Source organism: Hypanus sabinus, chromosome 3, assembly GCF_030144855.1.
Source record: "Hypanus sabinus isolate sHypSab1 chromosome 3, sHypSab1.hap1, whole genome shotgun sequence".
NCBI classification, from domain to species: domain Eukaryota; kingdom Metazoa; phylum Chordata; class Chondrichthyes; order Myliobatiformes; family Dasyatidae; genus Hypanus; species Hypanus sabinus.
The window spans coordinates 144,342,429-144,362,376 of NC_082708.1; the positions used below are offsets into that span (position 1 = coordinate 144,342,429).

Below are 19,948 nucleotides of genomic sequence, written 5' to 3' on the forward strand. Positions count from 1 at the left end.
TGGAGGAAGGGAAGCCCCTTTCTTTGAAAAAGGAGGACATTGCCTTTGTTCTGGAATGAAAAGACATCCTGAGGCCAGATGTAGCAGAGACAAAATTGAGAGAAGGGAATGGCGTTTTTACAAGTAACAGGGTGGGATGAGATATAGTCCAGGTAGCTGTGAGAGATTGTGGGTTTATAATAGACATCAGTAGATAAGCTGTCCCTAGGGACAGAGACAGAGAGATCAAGAAAGGGGAGGGAGATGGCAAAAATGGACCAGCTAAATTTGAGGGTGGAAGCTGGAGACAAAGTTGATAAATTCTACAAGCTCTGCATGGGTGCAGGAAGCAGCACCAATGTAGCATAGGAAAAGTGGGGGACAGACACCGGTGTAGGCTTGAAATATAGACTGTTCACACGTAGCCGACAAAAAGACAGACAAAGCTGGGACCCGTGTGTACATGTGGCTACAACTTTTGTTTGAAGGAAGAGGTATGAGCCAAAGGAAAAATTATTATGAATGAGAACAAGTTCCACCATACAGAGGACAGTGGTGGTAGAGGGGAACAGGTTGGGTCTGTTATCAAGAATGAAGTAGAGAGCTTTATGATCCTCCTGATGGATGATAGAGGTGCATAGGGACAGGACATCCATACTGAAAATCAGATGATGGGGGCCAGAGAACTTGAAATCATTGAAAAGATCCAGAGTGTGTGAAGTGTCAAGGATGTAGGTAGGAAGGGACCTAACTAGAGGGGATAAAACAGAGTCAAGGTATGCAAATATGATTTCAGTGGGGCAGGAACAAGCTGAAACAATGGGTCGACCTGGACAAGCAAGTTTGTTGATCTTGGTTAGGAGGCAGAAACAGGAGGTGTGGTGTGTGGGAACTATGAGGTTGGTGGCATTGGGTTGGAAATCCACTAATAAGGTCAGTGATGGTGTGGGAGAGTATGGTCCAGTACTCCTTAGTGGGGTCCTGTTCAAGGGGTAAGTAAGAGAAGGTGTTAGAGTTGTCACTGGGACTCAGCAAAGTGAAGGTCAGTACACCAGATTACTATAGAACACCCCCCCCCCCACCTTATCTGCGGGTTTAATGGTGAGGTTCAGATTAGTGCAGAGGGAGTGGAGAGAAGAGCATTCGGAAGAGGTGAGGTAGGAATTGACAAGAGGAGTGTTAAAGTCAAGGCAGTTGATGTCCCATCGTTGGCAATAAAAAGATCCAGAGCAGGCAGAAGACCAGAGCAGAGTGTCCAGGAAGAGGAGGACAGTTGAAGGTGGGAGAAGGGGTCATCAGTGCGAAGTCTTTGTAAAAGAAATAGGCTCAGAGACAGAGGCGGCAGAAGAGCTCAGCATCACAGTGGGCGTGGAACTCAGTGAAGTGTGGGCACAGGGGTACAAAAGTGAGGCCCTTACTGGGAACAGAATGTTCTGCCTCAGAGAGGGGAAGTTCAGAGGAAATGGTGAAAACCCGGCATGGATGAGAGCTGGGATCTCCATAAAATGAGGTATTTTCAGAATGTATCTTTCCTTTTATAAATATTAGTCAATTTTTTTTGTGTAAAATGTAATTAATATTTAGTGCCTTTAGAGTACAAAACCTCATTAGGTGTTTCACTGACTTAGAAAAGTTGTAAGATCTCAAAAAGGAGAAAAAGGCAGGAAGTCTGATGGAGAAGAAGGGCATGGGCTTATGCAACTAAAAGCACAGCTGCCAAATGGCAGAGCAAAGTGAAAGAAGTGCACAAACGTACAATAGGTCAGAATCAAGAGGTCCAAAATGTTCTAGATGGGGCTAGAGGTGCTGTATCACAGAAGATTAAGTTAATGGGGTCTGAATTCAAGCAAATGTAAACTCATGAAATCTGAAACTGAGGAGCCAGTATGAGATAAATAGTTTTAACTGAGATGATACATACAGGGTGAAAGGTAGAAAATGGTCAGTAGTGCAATGAAATAATTAAAATGGAAACAGAAATGCTTACCCAAGTTCTGATGAAAAGTTATTGACATGTCAATTTTTGTTTCTCTTTCCCAAACCATTGCCTGGTTTTGTTTCAAATTTCCAAGCCTACAGTATTTTGTATTTGCATTAAAGTAATTGACCAATGTGATAACGGCACCTAAGATAGATGCAGTGGAAGATAAAAGAGGCAAGAAATACAACAAAAAGTAAAGTAGTGCAATCTCTGTAACAGAAATATATAAACAGAAGCTAAACTCTGCTGAAGATGATTTAGAGACAGCAAAATCTGGGTCATCCTTTTGGCTTTTGTATTTGAATGGAAAGTGGTTCTGTGCAAATGGGTGTGTTGCCAATTACAAAGAAGAAAATGGCATGGAGAAGGAAAGAAAACAAACACAAAGCTAGAAATTATATTGCCATGATGGAACAGTTAACAGGAGAAACAAGCTACAGACCATTGATTAATGTAAGAGAAACTTCATGGAGGGAATACTGTGGTTTGACTGGGTTAAATGTAGAGAAGAAAGTGAGAAATTTTGTACTAGACTATATTTTTCCTTGGGATTTTGGATGAAGTATTTTGATCACACAAGCAGAGATTTAAATAGGAAGTTACAATACAGCTAAGTATGGATCTATGAGGTACTAATATGTTCAAGGACAGAAAGAGGAGACAAGAAATGAAACTGAAGTTTGCAAGGCCAGAAGAGCCTGGGGAGTTTTCTTTTGATAATATTGACAGTTTTAAGTCAGGAATTGGTTCCCAATACAATTAGTGCAGCAATCAAGGAAGTTTTTTCAAATCTTCAGTTGAAAGTACATTTTCAGCTTTGTAAGGACAACATTGAGCCTATAGCCAAAAATTGCCTCTGAAAGCATTTAAATTCAATTGCCTTCAACACAATAAAAGGTGTGTAGCATAGCAGTAGAAGGTATTTGATAATTTGGAAGTAAGTGACATGCAAGTACAACATACCTCCTGAATGGCTGCCATGACAACATGCTGAACAGATTCTTCCATCATCATGATTGTTTGTATTTGTTCTGAAAAAACATTGAATTTGTGCTGTTTAACTGAATGTAATCATGATTAACAATTATATGTTATAAGTAACCAAATTTTTCCTCATGTATTGAGTCTAATGAATCAGTGAATATCTACAATCATGCTCTTGAACAATCAATTTTTTGGTGTAAAAAATATGAAGAAAAATGCCCCATTTGAAGACAGTTCATTACATTTTTAAAAAATGAATTTCCTGTATTTTTGAAATGGTAACTTTTAAACTTAAACAACTTTTCATGAGATGACTTAGCAAAGACAAAATCCAAGATGATATTTTCAACTTTTTCTGTGCTAGGCATGATATGCACCTTGAAAATGGTGACAGATGCGACACATAATGGTGCAATAAAAGGAAAACAATGTTTTTCATGCAGCATGAAAATCTAAACAAAAATGCTGGAAATACTGAGCAGGTTTGGCAGCATCTGTTGGGAAAAGAAACAGTAACATTTCAGATCAAAGGTACTTCATCAGAACAGAGGACCGTCAACTGCTGTAGCATGTTCCTTTGGTTATCAGGATATCAAGGACCCCAAGAACTTGCTAGTTTCAGACTCCAAGTTAAAACCTACAAAGTAAGCTGATGCACTTAAGTTGTACTGAGAATGTCCCAGTGGTCCGTTAGAACAAGTATTAGAGCAGAACAGTAACCCTGAAATCTGTTATTATTCGGTGGATTTTGCACATTTTCCCTGTGATTACAAGTTTCCTTCGAGTGCTCTGGTTTCCTCACACATCCTATAGATGTGCTGATGGATTAATTGGCTTTTGGAAATTGCCTCTAGTGTAAGCAGATGGGGAGAGATGATGAGCATCAAAACAGAATAGATAACATTGAAATGAGTGGGATAATGAGAGAACACTTCCAGCCAACATCCTCTTGGTCACTGAATGGCTTCCTTCTATGTCATATCAAAAATGAGAGCATGAGAACTATTTCACTTGCCTTTAATTAGCTGCACATTTCACTCAACATCCTAATATTCTGGTCAAAAGCCCTCCATCAGCAGTAATTTTCATAATAATGCAGATAAATGGCTAATAACCTGCATTACAATGAAAATTACTGCTGCATAAAATTTCATATTTGACCAACTCCAGCAGCACTGAGGATGCAAGTCAAAGAAAAGGAACTGTTGCTTAAAATTAGCTGATGGAGAAATTATGTATGAATTATGTAATTTCACATGAAGAGGTTTTCAGCCCATTGTACCTGCTTTCTTCAAGCAATTCATGCATCTCATTCCCCTGCCTTCTTCCTCTATGTTTTAACTGTTTTCGCTGATAGCTATACTCGCTCATTTCAAACTCGTTTCCACAAACTCTTTCCTTTAATCCTCTTCAGTTTATGAGCTGCTGATAAACTATATTTTTAAGACTTAATTTGTTTTGCTTTAATGACAACAGCAAATAAGCAATGATAATCCTGATAATCAATGATCAATCAACAGAAAATCTTAATGAGATAAGGCTTGCCGTTTGAAATACAGATTTAGCTGCACCATATGCTGCAACCAAAAGTAGGCATGCTATGCGAGATGCATTATGGTAGTACATTCTTAACTGCTGGGAGCAGCATGGACCTAGAGCTAACCAATTGCCAGTTAATCAAAGTTCCAAATGGTAGTAATGTGGCCATGTGTGACTTGCAAGTTGATATAATTGATACATAAATATAAGACATAAGACATATTTAGTTGTTTGTTTTTTTCTGTCTCTCTGCCCATCACTCTGCCTGTTCTCCATCTCCCTCTGGTGCTCCCCCCTCCCCCTTACTTTCTCCCGAGGCCTCCCGTCCCATGATCCTTTCCCTTCTCCAGCTCTGTATCACTTTCGCCAATCACCTTTCCAGCTCTTAGCTTCATCCCACCCCCTCCGGTGTTCTCCTATCATCTCGCATTTCCCCCTCCCCTCACTACTTTCAAATCTCTTAGTATCTTTCCTTTCAGTCAGTCCTGACGAAGGGTCTCGTCCCGAAACATTGACAGTGCTTCTCCTTATAGCTGCTGCCTGGCCTGCTGTGTTCCACCAGCATTTTGTGTGTGTTGTAAAAAATGTTATCTAGATTTTTAATCAGCTCTCTCATTCCCATATTCAGACCTTTTCTCATTACGTTCTTATTCCCTATTCATTCTTAGCCTGTTTGCTGCCCCCACCTTCCTTATGCAGCCTTCAATTATCAATTCCATGTTCTTCTTTGAAAACTGAGCCAAAATACTTACCTCGCAAGACTGCCATTTCTCAACTTACAAAAGAAATTCCTTTTCATGTCTTAAGTGGCCCAACTCATCCTTAATTTTATTCATATATTTACAAAGGCCTTCACTATGTCCCAAAAACTTGTTGTCTTAGTACCTTCTTTATACATTTCCTACATACAGCTTATTCTTTTACATTGTTCATTTTAAACATTTTCATCTAAATAAAAAATATCATATATAGTCTACCGCAATCTAAAGAAAGCACTTACACTAATAGGACATCATCATATCCTCAGGACATCCCAAAATATTTCACAATCAAAGTTTATTGCTGTGCAATCACTGTAGCTAAACACAATGACCAAACTGTATTTAGAAAGGTCACTCAAGCATGATATTAAATTGTAAACACGAGGAAACCTGCAGATGCTGGAAATTCAAACAACAACACACACAAAATGCTGGTAGAACACAGCAGGCCAGGCAGCATCTATAGGGAGAAGCGCTGTCGACATTTCGGGCCAAGATCCTGACGAAGGGTCTCAGCCCGAAACGTCGACAGCCCTTCTCCCTATAGATATTAAATTGTAATCTTGTCCATTGTTACCTTGTTTCTGCTCACAGTTTACAGCACAGCCAAGAATGAGTTGTAACATTCGTCCAAGTTCTGCTGCATCTGAGTGTTCTCCAATCAAATTAACATCTGGCAGAGGGAAATCAGTAATCTGTTGCCCCAGCACCTATATAAAAAATTAAGATAAAATTCAACATCATTTATGTCTACTAGCATAAATTCCTACTGGCACTTGGGATAACATTAAAATTAAAACACACTACAGAATGCAATCAATGTAAAACTATTCTATAGTGTTTGCCTTAAACACGTTTCCAGGAGAGAAATATACTGTAAAACAAATATTTTTACTTATTTTTCCCTTTAAATCATTCTGGACATTTGTAACTCTGTTGAAATGTTTACAGTGCATTGATTAAGATGCTCAGGATCAATTTCAGACTGAAGGTATTTCCTCAATTTATCCAGTGAAAATCCAAATATAACACCCAAATATGCAACATCTGAATTTTATTTGTAAGTATTTCAATTCTAACTCACAATCTTTAAAGAAAATAATTCTTTAAAATTCCCAAGAATTGGACTGTCTTCAGGTTTGGGTTTGTGAGCAGGACACATGTACAAGTATCACATAAGATCATATGAAGGCTATCTGGTCCATAAAGCCTGATTCACCATTCAATAAAATCATGGTTTATCTGACTGTGAATTCAGTTCCACCTACCTGCCTTTTCCTCATAATCCTTAAATCCACTGCTATGCAAAAACTAATCTAACTGTATCTTAATTGTATTTAATCAGGTTGCCTCTAATGGTTCCTTGGACAGAGAATTCCAGACTCACTACCCTCTGGGAAAAACAGTTTCGTCTCATCTCTTCCTTCAATCTATTCCCGCCTCTGTCATTTCTACTGTTACGTACCCCGTAACTGGGTCACTTACCAGCAAAGATAGAGAGGTCTGTTGAAGTCTGATGGTACTATTTTTAACAGTATTTATTGATACACAAAAATAATATCAATGCAAACATACAAATAATATACATCATCAATACTAAATCTAAAAGCGCGGGTATAATAATAATCGATAAGGAATAGCTCTATCGTTATCTAGGGAATAATGTATTGTCTGATGGAAATATAAAAGTCACTTTAATTCATTCAAGCTGCAGCTTTTTGGTTGGATTTCCCCGCTGTTAGCTAAAAACCGTTCTTCCATGGTAAAGGCACACCGATTCTGAGACAAATGGAAAAGGACGCACGTGGCCTTCCCACTGGCTTTTGCTATTACGGGATCGCTAGCGTTTCTTCTGGTGCGTCTGAGGGGCTGTTCCCACAGGCCCTCTTTTATCCTGACTCACAGGGTCTCAGATGTCAATCAGGTTGGGATGATGCCATCCCTCCACCAACCTCCCCCTCGGTTCATAGCCTGGGGGCTTCGATGCATCGTACAGGATTCAATACACAAGTCCGTCTCCAAGAGACAATAGCCGGTATCAATGGCTCTGCATTTCGGAGGCCAGGACACATTCCAACTCTTTGTGGATTCTGCATGTCTTTCTCTCATTTCCTGAACTGACTCAATAGTGATCTTGCGATTCTCAAAAAGGTGGGGGCTACCCCGCACCCTTCGGCCCCTGTGGCACATTCGTAACACTACCCCTTTCATAATTTGATGTTTCTATAAGTTCCCCTCCCATTCTTCTGAATTCCATCAAATATAGTCCCAGGTAACTGGAATCAACCTAGTGAGCCACCTCCAAAGCCAGTATATCCTGCTTCAAATAAGGAGACCAGTACTGCACACAGGTGCCACTTCACCAGTACCCTGGACAGTTACAGCATTACCACCCAGTTCTTAAATTCAATCCATTTAACAATGAAGGTCAACATTCCATTCGTCTTCTTGATAACATGTTGTGCCTGCAAACCAACCTTTTGCCATGCATCCCTCTATCAACAGCATGCTGCAATCCTTCACATTTTAAATAATAATCTGATCTTCTACTTGTCCGTCCAAAGTATATTAGCTCACATTGATCAGCACTGTACTCCATCTGCCATACTTTTTTCTACTCATTTAGCCTATATACTGTACATAAATCTGCAGACTCTCTGCATTTCCACTCAATCTAGTGTCACAAGAAAACTTAGATATGCTACACTCGGCCCAGTTCAGACCTCTTGGCTCACCAAAGACTGTCAATCAGAGAAACACCCACTTATCCCAAATCTTTATCTTCTATTGACTAACCAATCCTTTACCCCCAACTCCATGCATCATTTTCTTATGGATGTCTTTTATGCAGCACCTTATTGAATACCTTCTGGAAATTCAAGTATACTATATCCACCTGTTCTTCTCTATCTACAGTACCCATTATATCCTCAAAGAACTCCAGTAAGTTTGTGAAACAGGACCTGCCCCTCATGAATTCATGCTGTGTTGGTCTGATGGACCTTTTCTATCCATATGTCTCATTATTTCTTCCTTAATGATAACTTCAAGCATTTTCCTGACAACAGCTGTTAAGCTTTCTGGCTTATCATTACCCATCTTTTGCCTACATCCATATTTTAAAGATTGGTGTGATATTTGCTGTATTTCAATTTGCTGGGACCTGCCAAGTATCCAGAGAATTTTGATAAATTATCACAAACGCATCTACTATAATTTCTGCCAATTCCTTCACATCATTCCTGGGATGCATCCCTTCAGGACTGGGGACTTATCTACTTTTAAGTTCACTAATTTGCTCCTCAGTATTACTTTGTGACAGAAATTGTATTTGGTACTTGGCTCCCACCACATCCATAACACTTCTCTTTGGGATGCTAGATATGTACTACACCAACATAAAATAGTCGTCTGAGCTTCAGCCATTTCTGCATTACCTAATCTTAATTCTCCATTCACACCTTCCAAGGTACCTACATTCACTTTAGCCACCCTTTTCCACTTTATATAATCATAGAAGCTTATTACCTGTTTTTATATTTTATGCTGGTTTACTTTAATAATCCATTTTCCTTTTCCTTATTGTTTTTTTCGTGGTTCTTTGTTACTTAATAAAGTTTAATACCTCACCCACTTCTTATTGCCCCAAGTATACATTTCCTTCTTTGCAAACCTACCTATTGCCTTGCTAACACGCCTATACAATATCACAGGATTATCCTATTTGGAAAAGATGTTTCATTGCCCATTTACCCCTTCTTAATTTATTTTAATTCTTTCCAACATCCTTTATGTACCTTAAGGACTTCATCCAACAAATTATTTCTTTTCCTTTTCCACTAAACTTGCAAAGTCTCTCGCTACAATCTGCTAGAAGTCAGCAAGCTGGGCAACATCTGTAGGATGGGGAGGAAAGAACAGTCAACATTTTGGGTTGTGATCCCTATAGATAATACAGGATTGCTACCCGAGACATTAACAATTCCCCTCTTCCCACTAATGTCGCTATCAGCTGTAGATTCACCCAGAAGCACCTGCTCCTAATCTACTCTCCCCAGTTCCAGCCTACTATTATTATAATCAAGTTTCCCCCCAAATTGGAACCCCTGCCCCCTCCCTATAGGTATAGTCTTATCTTTATCCATAATTATCTTAAGAGTAAAGTGCTATAATCACTTTCCATATGTGCTCACCCAAAACTTTGATCATCGATCAGGCTCACTTCCCAGTACAAGTTCAAGGATGGTCCCTTTCTAACAGGCCACCTGATCCCTCCAACTACAGTACTGACGTAAATGGAAAGGAACGACCTTGCCTTGTCTGCACAGTCTCACTGTGCAGAGGAGTCTCCTTTGTCAAAGCCTCTGCACTTTGAACTTAATTAAGAGCACTTTAGCCTCAGAAACAGCCTCTCTCAAAGTGGCTACTCCAATACAGCTGCTACTACCTCAGAGAAACAATCATATACCTCATGTTTCCATCATTCTTCCTCACTGATCAAACAGATACTGTTTGTCCTCGTTCTCTCTATCATGGTAGAAAACTTCACTACATGGTAAAAGACAACTTAAACATATGCAAGAGGTTTAGAAGGGATCTCAGAAGTAATTTTGTTCAATCAGATCAAATTTATCATACTTACCAAAGAGTTCTTGTTATTTAAAATTTAAAGTAAACACTAAACTTTGCTATCTTATTTTAAAATCAAAGTTGGTTCTTGAGGGAAAACATGAATTCAATTGGCAAAGTAATATGTAAAAAGTTTAACTAAAAGTTAATTCTGTAAAATTAATTTTGGTCTCTATTTCTGAGTTATGGGCCCCCATCAACAAAACAGCAGAAGGGTTTTGGCCCAAAACGTCGACAACACTCTTTTCCATAGATGCTGCCTGGCCTGCTGAGTTTGTTCCAGCATTTTGTGTGTACTTATTGTCCCTCCCAACATGGAGATGGAGTGAGAAGGGCAGATTACGATGAATAACAGGACTTCATCTCATAAACTTCAGTGGATTAAAAAAAAGCAACTATTTTCTGCAATAGAAATATATGTATCTGCCTGGGCAGTGACATCAGCACCAAATTGTTTAAAACTACAGATCTGGATTTTCAAATACATACGTAAACATAAGTCATAATCATATGGAGATTGCAATAAATACACAGTAAACAGGAGGAAATCTGCAGATGCTGGAAATTCAAACACACACAAAATGCTGGTGGAACACAGCAGGCCAGGCAGCATCTATAAAGAGAAGCACTGTTGATGTTTCGGGCCGAGACCCTTCGTCAGGACGAACTGAAAGGAAAGATAGTAAGAGATTTGAAAGTAGTGGGGGGAGGGGGAAATGCGAAATGATAGGAGAAGACCGGAGGGGGTGGGATGAAGCTAAGAGCTGGAAAGGTGATTGGTGAAAGTGATACCGAGCTGGAGAAGGGAAAGGATCATGGGATGGGAGGCCTCGGGAGAAAGAAAGGAGTGGGGGGAAGCACCAGAGGGAGATGGAGAACAGGCAAACAACTAAATATGTCAGGGATGGGGTAAGAAGGGGAGGAGGGGCATTAACAGAAGTTAGAGAAGTCAATGTTCAAGCCATCAGGTTGGAGGCTACCCAGCCGGTATATAATGTGTTGTTCCTCAGAGTTTGGATTCATTTTGACAGTAGAGGAGGCCATGGATAGACATATCAGAATGGGAATGGGACATGGAATTAAAATGTGTGGCCACTGGGAGATCCTGCTTTCTCTGGCGGACCGAGCATAGGTGTTCAGCGAAACGGTCTCCCAGTCTGTGTCGGGTCTCGCCAATATAAAAAAGGCCACACCGGGAGCACTGGACGCAGTATACCACACCAGCCGACTCACAGGTGAAGTGTCGCCTCACCTGGAAGGACTGTCTGGGGCCCTGAATGGTGGTGAGGGAGGAAGTGTAAGGGCAGGTGTATCACTTGTTCCGCTTACAAGGGTAAGTGCCAGGAGGGAGATCAGTGGGAAGGGATGGGGAGATGAGTGGACAAGGAAGTAGGGAGCGATCCCTGCAGAAAGCAGAAAGGGGGGGGAGGAGGGAAAGATGTGCTTGGTAGTGGGATCCCTTTGGAGGTGGCGGAAGTTACGGAGAATTATACGTTGGACTTGGAGGCTGGTGGGGTGGTAGGTGAGGACAAGGGGAACCCCATCCTGAGTGGGGTGGCGTGCGGATGGGGTGAGGGCAGATGTGCGGGAAATGGGAGAGATGCGTTTGAGAGCAGAGTTGATGGTGGAAGGAGGATAGCCCCTTTGTTTAAAAAAGGGAGACATCTCCTTTGTCCTGGAATGAAAAGCCTCATCCTGAGAGCAGATGCGGTGGAGACGGAGGAATTGTGAGAAGGGAATAGCATTTTTGCAAGAGACAGGGTGGGAAGAGGAATAGTCCAGGTAGCTGTGAGAGTCTGTAAGCTTATAGTAGATATCAGTAGATAAGCCGTCTCCAGAGATGGAGACAGAAAGATCAAGAAAGGGGAGGGAGGTGTCGGAAATGGACCAGGTAAATTTGAGGGCAGGGTGAAAGTTGGAGGCAAAGTTAATGAAGTCAACAAGCTCAGCATGCGTGCAGGAGGTAGCACCAATGCAGTTGTCAATGTAGCAAAGGAAATGAGGGGGATGGATACCCGTATAGACTTGGAATATGAACAAGCTTCTGCCTGCTCTGGATCGCTTTATTGCTAATTACCGACGGGACATCAACCGTCTCGACTTCACTGCACCCTGTTCCAATTGCAACCTCACTCCTTCTGAACGCTCTGCTCTCCGCTCCCTTCGCACCAATCCCAACCTCACTATGAAACCTGCTGATAAGGGGGGAGTTGTTGTTGTCTGGCGTACTGACCTCTACCTGGCCGAGGCACAGCGACAACTCTCTTATTGATCCCTTGATTATGACCCCACTAAGGAGCACCAGGCCATTGTCTCCTTTACCATCACCAACCTTATCAGCTCTGGGTAGCTCCCATCCACTACCACCCAACCTCATAGTTCCCACACCCCGCACTTCCCGTTTCTACCCCCTACCCAAGATGCACAAACCTGCCTATCCAGGTAAACCTATTGTCTCAGCTTGCTCCCGCCCCACCGAACTAATTTCTGCATACCTTGACACTGTCTTATCCCCCCCTTGTTCAATCTCTTCCCACCTATGTTCATGACATTACTCATGCTTTGAATTTTTTCCCTGGCCAACACCACCTTATTTTCACCATGGACGTCCAGTCCCTATATACCTCCATCCCCCACCTGGACGGTCTCGAAGCTCTTCGCTTCTTTTTGGATTCCAGACCTAACCAGTTCCCCTCTACCAGCACTCTCCTCTGTCTAGCAGAATTAGTTCTTACTCTCAATAATTTCTCCTTTGGCCCCTCCCGCTTCCTCCAAACCAAGGGTGTAGCCATGGGCACCCGTATCGGTCCCAGTTATGCCTGCCTTTTTGTTGGCTTTGTGAAACAGTCCATATTCCAAGTCTATACGGGTATCCATCCCCCTCTTTTCCTTCGCTACATCGATGACTGCATTGGCGCTGCCTCCTGCATGCATGCTGAGCTCGTTGACTTCATTAACTTTGGCTCCAACTTTCACCCTGCCCTCAAATTTACCTGGTCCATTTCCGACACCTCCCTCCCCTTTCTTGATCTTTCTGTCTCCATCTCTGGAGACGGCTTATCTACTGATATCTACTATAAGCCTACAGACTCTCACAGCTACCTGGACTATTCCTCTTCCCACCCTGTCTCTTGCAAAAATGCTATCCCCTTCTCACAATTCCTCTGTCTCCTCCGCATCTGCTCTCAGGATGAGGCTTTTCATTCCAGGATGAAGGAGATGTCTTTCTTTTTTAAACAAAGGGGCTTCCCTTCTTCCACCATCAACTCTGCTCTCAAACGCATCTCTCCCATGTCCCGCACATCTGCCCTCACCCCATCCGCCCGCCACCCCACTCGGGATAGGGTTCCCCTTGTCCTCACCTACCATCCTACCAGCCTCCAGATCCAACGTATAATTCTCCGTAACTTCCGCCACCTCCAAAGGGATCCCACTACCAAGCACATCTTTCCCTCCCCCACCCTTTCTGCTTTCTGCAGGGATCGCTCCCTATGCGACTCCCTTGTCCATTCGTCCCCCCCATCCCTTCCCACCGATCTCCCTCCTGGCACTTATCATTGTAAGCAGAAGAAGTGCTACACCCGCCCTTACACTTCCTCCCTCACCACCATTCAGGGCCCCAGACAGTCCTTCCAGGTGAGGCAACACTTCACCTGTGAGTCAGCTGGTGTGGTATACTGCGTCCGGTGCTCCCGGTGTGGCCTTTTATATATTGGTAAGACCCGACACAGACTGGGAGACCGTTTCGCTGAACACCTATGCTCTGTCCGCCAGAGAAAGCAGGATCTCCCAGTGGCCACACATTTTAATTCCACGTCCCATTCCCATTCTGATATGTCTATCCATGGCCTCCTCTACTGTCAAAACAAATCCAAACTCAGGTTGGAGGAACAACACCTTATATACCGGCTGGGTAGCCTCCAACCTGATGGCATGAACACTGACTTCTCTAACTTCTGTTAATGCCCCTCCTCCCCTTCTTACCCTATCCCTGACATATTTAGTTGTTTGCCTGTTCTCCATCTCCCTCTGGTGCTCCCCACCCCCCTCTTTCTCCCGAGGTCTCCCATCCCATGATCCTTTCCCTTCTCCAGCTCGGTATCACTTTCGCCAATCACCTTTCCAGCACTTAGCTTCAAATCTTTACTTTCAAATCTCTTACTATCTTTCCTTTTAGTTAGTCCTAATGAAGGGTCTCGGCCCGAAACGTCGACTGTACTTCTCCTTATAGATGCTGTCTGGCCTGCTGTGTTCCACCACCATTTTGTATAAATACACAGTAGATGGTCGACATGGGCATCTAAATAGAGTGCACAGAATCTGTTTACCGTAAATTCCAGTGTATAAGCCAAGAACTTGGCCCTAAATTTTGGTCCTAAAATTAGGGGGTCGGCTTATACCAGAGGTCGGCAACCTGCAGCTCCGGAGCCACATACGGCTCTTTGATCTCTGTGATGCGGCTCCCCGTGGTTTGTTAGCTTTTGAAATGTAATTCGAAATTTGAAGATTATGGTGATCTTGTACAATCTGAAAACTTTGTGGAGACACCGTTTCCTGGCACATCCGAACCGGCTCACAATTAGCCACCGTTCCGGCTAAGGGAGATAGCCTACGGGGGTTTGTGAGTACGTGTCTTTTGGAGCATCCGCGCCCACGGGGACAGGTTGAGGGAGGCTTTAAAGCAAGGCTGTTTAGTTCGAATAAAGTTATCTTTGACTGCAGTCTTTATTTTAGCGCTGCGTGTAGCGCTACACCGCTACAACGTGTTTTTTTATCGCTATTAATATACATCACAACTGCCAATGCCTGACACCCGCCAGTGCGCGCATTCTTTTAATTCTTCGATCCAAGGTAGGCTAACTATGGAGTAACCTTCAACCCAACGTCTTTTTTTCGGAGTTCAAAATGTTTTTGTTGCATGCAGAAATGTAATTTTGTTTTCTCTGCAGGAGTTCATCAATTTCATAAATGCAGCACATTATAGTTTGTTTATACATAGCATAAAGGCAAAAAAAAACCCGTTTTATGCAGTGTTATTTCATTTTGTGGCTCCCAGTGTTTTCTTTTCTGTGGGAAATGGGTCCATATTGGCTCTTTCAGTGGTAAATGTTGCCGACCCCTGGCTTATACAGAGGGTACCAGCTTTGGAAAAACAATTACATGGAAGACAGCTTGTATTTATTGGCTGTTTTTGAGTTAAATTCAATCCACCATCGATGCACAAATTCTTTGAATGATTCGTTTAAACCAGGGGTCGGCAACCCACGGCTCCGGAGCCGCATGCGACTCTTTCATCTTTGTGGCTCCCTGTGGCTTTGGAAAATAAATGATGAGTATTTAATTAAAATGTATTTTATGATAGTTTGTTAGTTTTTGAAATGTAATTCTGAATTTGAAGATTATGGTGATCTTGTACAATCTAAATAAAACGTTGTGGCGACCCATTTCCTGGCACATCCGCACCGGCTCACAATTAGCCAGTGTTCCGGCTAAGGGAGATAGCCTACGGGGGTTTGTGAGTACGTGTCATTTGGAGCATCCGTGCCCACGGGGGGGGGGGGGGGGGGGGGGGGGGAGGGTTGAGGGAGGCTTAAAAGCAAGGCTGTTCAATTCGAATAAAGTTATGTTTGACTGCAGTTTACCGACTCCGTGTCGTTATTTTAGCGCTGCGTGTAGCACACCGCTACAACGTGTTTTTTATCGCTATTAATATGTCACCACTGCCAATGCCTGACACCCACTACTCCCCTAAGCATCGATCCATCCCTACTGAATACGACTGCATTGGTAGGTGTGAGTCAACCTGATCTTGAGATGGAACGGGCCGACACAGCCGACAAAGACATATGGGTGTCCAAGTTTAGACGCTTGACAGCAGACCTTGAAGATGTTGCCTGTCAGAAGGCCGTTCTTGCTCAGATGGAGTGATATTGAAAACCTCCCCAAACGGACAAACTTGTGTTCGAAACATGGAATGCTATCCCCGACATTTACGTAAACATTAAAAAGTATGCGCTTGGAGTCCTGTCGATCTTTGGATCCACATATGTATGTGAGCAGGTGTTCTCCAACATGAACTTTATTAAAAACAAACTTCGTGCACGCCTCACAGATGACAGCTTGCGTTCCTGTGTAAAGATGAAGATGACGTCATACAGCCCTGATGTGCAGACGCTCTGCGCTGAGGTCCAGGAGCAGAAATCCCATTAACCAAGTATGATAAATATTTTAATTGCCTATTATTTTACGTATATTCATGGTTCAGTGAAATAGTCCTTTTATTTTTCAGGTTGACAGCTGGCTGATGTTATTTTTGGTTTGCTGCTGGCGGACAATTTAAGTTCGGCGTTTTTCATAAATACAAGAAGGACTCAAATAGACATTGAGTATTTTACTTAAAAGTAACCTTCAACCCAACGTCTTTTTTTCGGAGTTCAAAATGTTTTTGTTGCATGCAGAAATGTAATTTCGTTTTCTCTGCGGGAGTTCATCAATTTCATAAATGCAACACATTATAGTTTGTTTATACATAGCATAAAGGCAAAAAAAAACATTGTATGCAGTGTTATTTCGTTTTAAATGTCAAACGGGTTTTGTGGCTCCCAGTGTTTTCTTTTCTGTGGGAAACGGGTCCATATGGCTCTTTCAGTGGTAAAGGTTGCCGACCCCTGGTTTAAGCTCACTTCTAGTGGCTGGAGCACAGACATCAAACCACCGGGGATTACTTCAATTTTCAGCTTTCAATGCTGCTTTTGTCTCACCTGACAGGTGCGCTTTGAACATGTCCCAGACAAGTAATGACTTTTCCTTTCTGAAACCTTCGGGACATCGACCCCACTCCTCTTTAACCCACTTCAAGCAACCCGCTTCATCCATCCAGCAGTGTTCTTGAACGTAAACAACACCCCGTGGGAATTTTCTGAGCAACCTTTGTCTCAACGCAAGATCACGTCTATTCATAAATCGGGTGTACCAACTTCACGTAGCTTTGAAATTTTCGCAGACCTCACAGTGTTTCTCGTCCCATTTCAATGCTTGAGCTCGAATCGTTTCTCTGGTAACAATGTATCCAGACAATCGCTGGTGATTCACTTTTTCTTCCAGTTCTAGCCACTGGCATGTTTTCCAGCAGTTTGCACATTTCATCTTTGGCATTTCCCTCAGCATGTCCTCTGCCTTCCTCCACTTTCTCACTTGTTTCTCGTTTACACTAAACTTCTTAGCAGCTGCAGAATTATTCGTTCCTTTAGCAAAATCAACAACCTTCAGCTTGAAGCCAGCATCATATCGCATTTGTTTTAGTCTTTTGTACATGGTGGTCACAAACTCAATACTGAGTACACGTACTGATCCCGCTACCCCATGTTATGTTTTAACGAGATTACGATGGGCGCTAAATGGTTTCACGGGAGTTACATTTCAGAGGATTCTTTTCCATTGGAAACCTAATCCAAAATTTCCCTCCCTGATTTACTTATTAAGAACTCGCTTATAACTACAATATGTCGGCCTGTTTTCTTAGCAGGTACTGGTTCACAAAATTTCCAGGTTTTGGATCCGGCAAAGCTGAGTACCAGCATGTGAGATCTTGTGATTGTTTCTGGTTAAATCAAAAACCTCTACAAAATGGGTTGGCTTATACAAAGGTAACATAAAATAGTCACTTTTTTAACCTTGAAAATGGGGGTCAGCTTATACCCTGGGTTGGCTTGTACACCGGAATTTACCGTAAAATGATGGCAAATTATTTAGGCTTTCTTTGGTACTTGATTATATAATGAGGGGATCATCCAGCAGTTATTTACTTCTATACTGTCTGATACATATTGACTGCAAACTTAAAAATAGCAACTGTTGCTATGGTAGGGTGAAGATTCAGTTCACATTAGCGTCAACAACCTCACTGATGACTGGAAAAAATAGGGTGGAAGAGGTCATAAGGTATTCTGATCTCAGAAAACAGCATAACCAGATAGCTACAAGCTTAGTGACATCCATTCATTATAAATAGTTTCACTCTGCAAGTAATAACAATGGAATTAAAATTCACTAATACACATACCAAAGGACATTTGAAATTTTAGATCCCTTTTACATTATAGTTAAAGTTAAAGTCTGTCTCAAGCCTTATATGCTCAACAGGCTGGTGTTTATGCCAGTTTCCGTGGCGTGAAGTGACTGAGAGTACGAAACTCACTGCCCCCACCCCCCCCCCCCCCCCCCGGATAGGACGCCAGTCCAGTCGCAAGGTTAACCTCCAGCATTTTGCCGGTACCCATTTTCAGCTGGGTGGACAGGAGCAATGTGTGGTTAAGCCTTGCTCAAGAACACAACATGCTGCCTCAGCTCTTTTACATTATAGCTAGCCATTTTCAACAGACCATAGAATCTCACAAACTTTCTATTTGTATTGATCATTCTTAAACTTTATTAATGAGAAGCAAATCACCTCACCTCATGATAATAATCCAGAATCCCTTTCAAAATTTTCTTCAAATTGCTAACCTGTAAAGAAAAGTTTAAATATGCTATAACAAAGAAGAATTAACACTTCAAGCCTCCTAAGCAGTTCTCTTTTTGTACAGGTGGGGGCCAGCAAAGTGGGGAAACAAACCTGAACTGACCACAATATCAAATACATATGGATAGGGCAAAAGGAGGGAACAAGATTGAAAATCTGGCTAAGTGGTGCTTTAACAACAACCTCTTGCCCAACGTCAGCAAGACAAAGAAGCTAATAATTGACCTCAGGAGGAAGAAAGAAGTCCATGAGCCAGTCCTCATCGGAGGATCAGAGTTGGAGAGGGTCAACAACTTTAAATTCCTTAGTGTTATTATTTCAGAGGATCTGTCCTGGGCCCAGAATGTAAGTGAAACTACAAAGAAAGCATAGATCAGTGTTCTACTTCCTCAGGAGTTTGCGAAAATTCAGCATGACAACTAAAACTTTGACAAACTTCTACAGATGTGTGGTGGAGAGTATATTCACTGGCTGCTTCACAGTCTGGAAATACCAATGCTTTTGAATGGAAAATCTTACAAATAGTAGTGGATATGGCCCAGTACATCACAGATAAAGCCCTCTCCCACCATCTACATGAAAAGCAGAAATGCAGCATCCATCATCAGGGACCACCACCACCAAAGACAGGCTCTCTTTTCACTGCCATGAGGAAGAAAGTACAGAATCATCAAGACTCACACCACAAGGTTCAGGAATGGTTCTTACCCCTCAACTATCAAGCTCTTGAACCAAAGGGGATAACCACTCAACTTTACCTCACCATTGAAATGTTCCCACAGCGTATGGATTCACTTTCAAGGACTCTTCATCTCCTGTTCTTGATATTTATTGTTTATTTATCAATTATTATTTCTTTGTTAATTTGCATAGTTTGTGTCTTTTGCATACATAACGAACGCCCAAGTTGGTGTGGCCTTTATCATTGATTCTATAATGTTTATTATTCTGTGATCTCCATCTCAGAGGCCGATGTTAGATTTCTTTAAAGACAGTGAACCCTCATAAGGCAGAAGGTCCCAATGAGATATCTGGTAAGGCTCTGAAAACGTGTGCCAACCAACTGGCGGGAGTATTCAAGGATATTTTCAATCTCTCACTGCTCTGGGCAGAAGTTCCCACCTGCTTTAAAAAGACAACAATTATACCAGAGCCTAACAAGAATAATGTGAGCTGGCTTAATGATTATCGCCTGGTGACACTCACATCTACAGTAATGAAATGTTTTGAGAGGTTGGTCATGACTAGACTGAACTCCTGTCTCAGCAAGGACCTGGACACAATGCAATTTGCCTATCGCCACAATAGGTCAACAGCAGATGTAAGCTCAATGGCTCTTCACATGGCTTTAGACCACCTGGACAACACAAACACCTATGTCAGAATGTTGTTCATCGACTATAGCTCAGCATTTAATACTATCATTCCTACAATCCTGATTGAGAAGTTGCAGGACCTGGGCCTCTGTACCTCCCTCTGCAATTGGATCCTCAAATTCCTAACTGGAAGACCACAATCTGTGCAGATATGGTGATAACATCTCCTTCTCACTGA

The 19,948-nt window shown here is 42.2% G+C and overlaps 1 protein-coding gene across 3 annotated transcripts in view; it reads right to left on the reverse strand.

The window, feature by feature from the left end:
- Positions 1–19,948, reverse strand: part of hook3 (hook microtubule-tethering protein 3) — a 97,735-nt gene that overhangs the window by 53,347 nt on the left and 24,440 nt on the right. For 2 of the 3 annotated variants that reach the window (XM_059965280.1, XM_059965281.1), the window contains exons 4-6: positions 18,328–18,378; positions 5,822–5,954; positions 2,924–2,991 (exon numbers count right to left, since the gene is read on the reverse strand). In XM_059965280.1, coding sequence (XP_059821263.1) covers positions 2,924–2,991; positions 5,822–5,954; positions 18,328–18,378 — 252 coding nt within the window. Of the gene's footprint in view, positions 1–2,923; positions 2,992–5,821; positions 5,955–9,041; positions 9,141–18,327; positions 18,379–19,948 lie in introns of all 3 variants that reach the window. The other variant, XM_059965282.1, reaches the window with a different exon arrangement.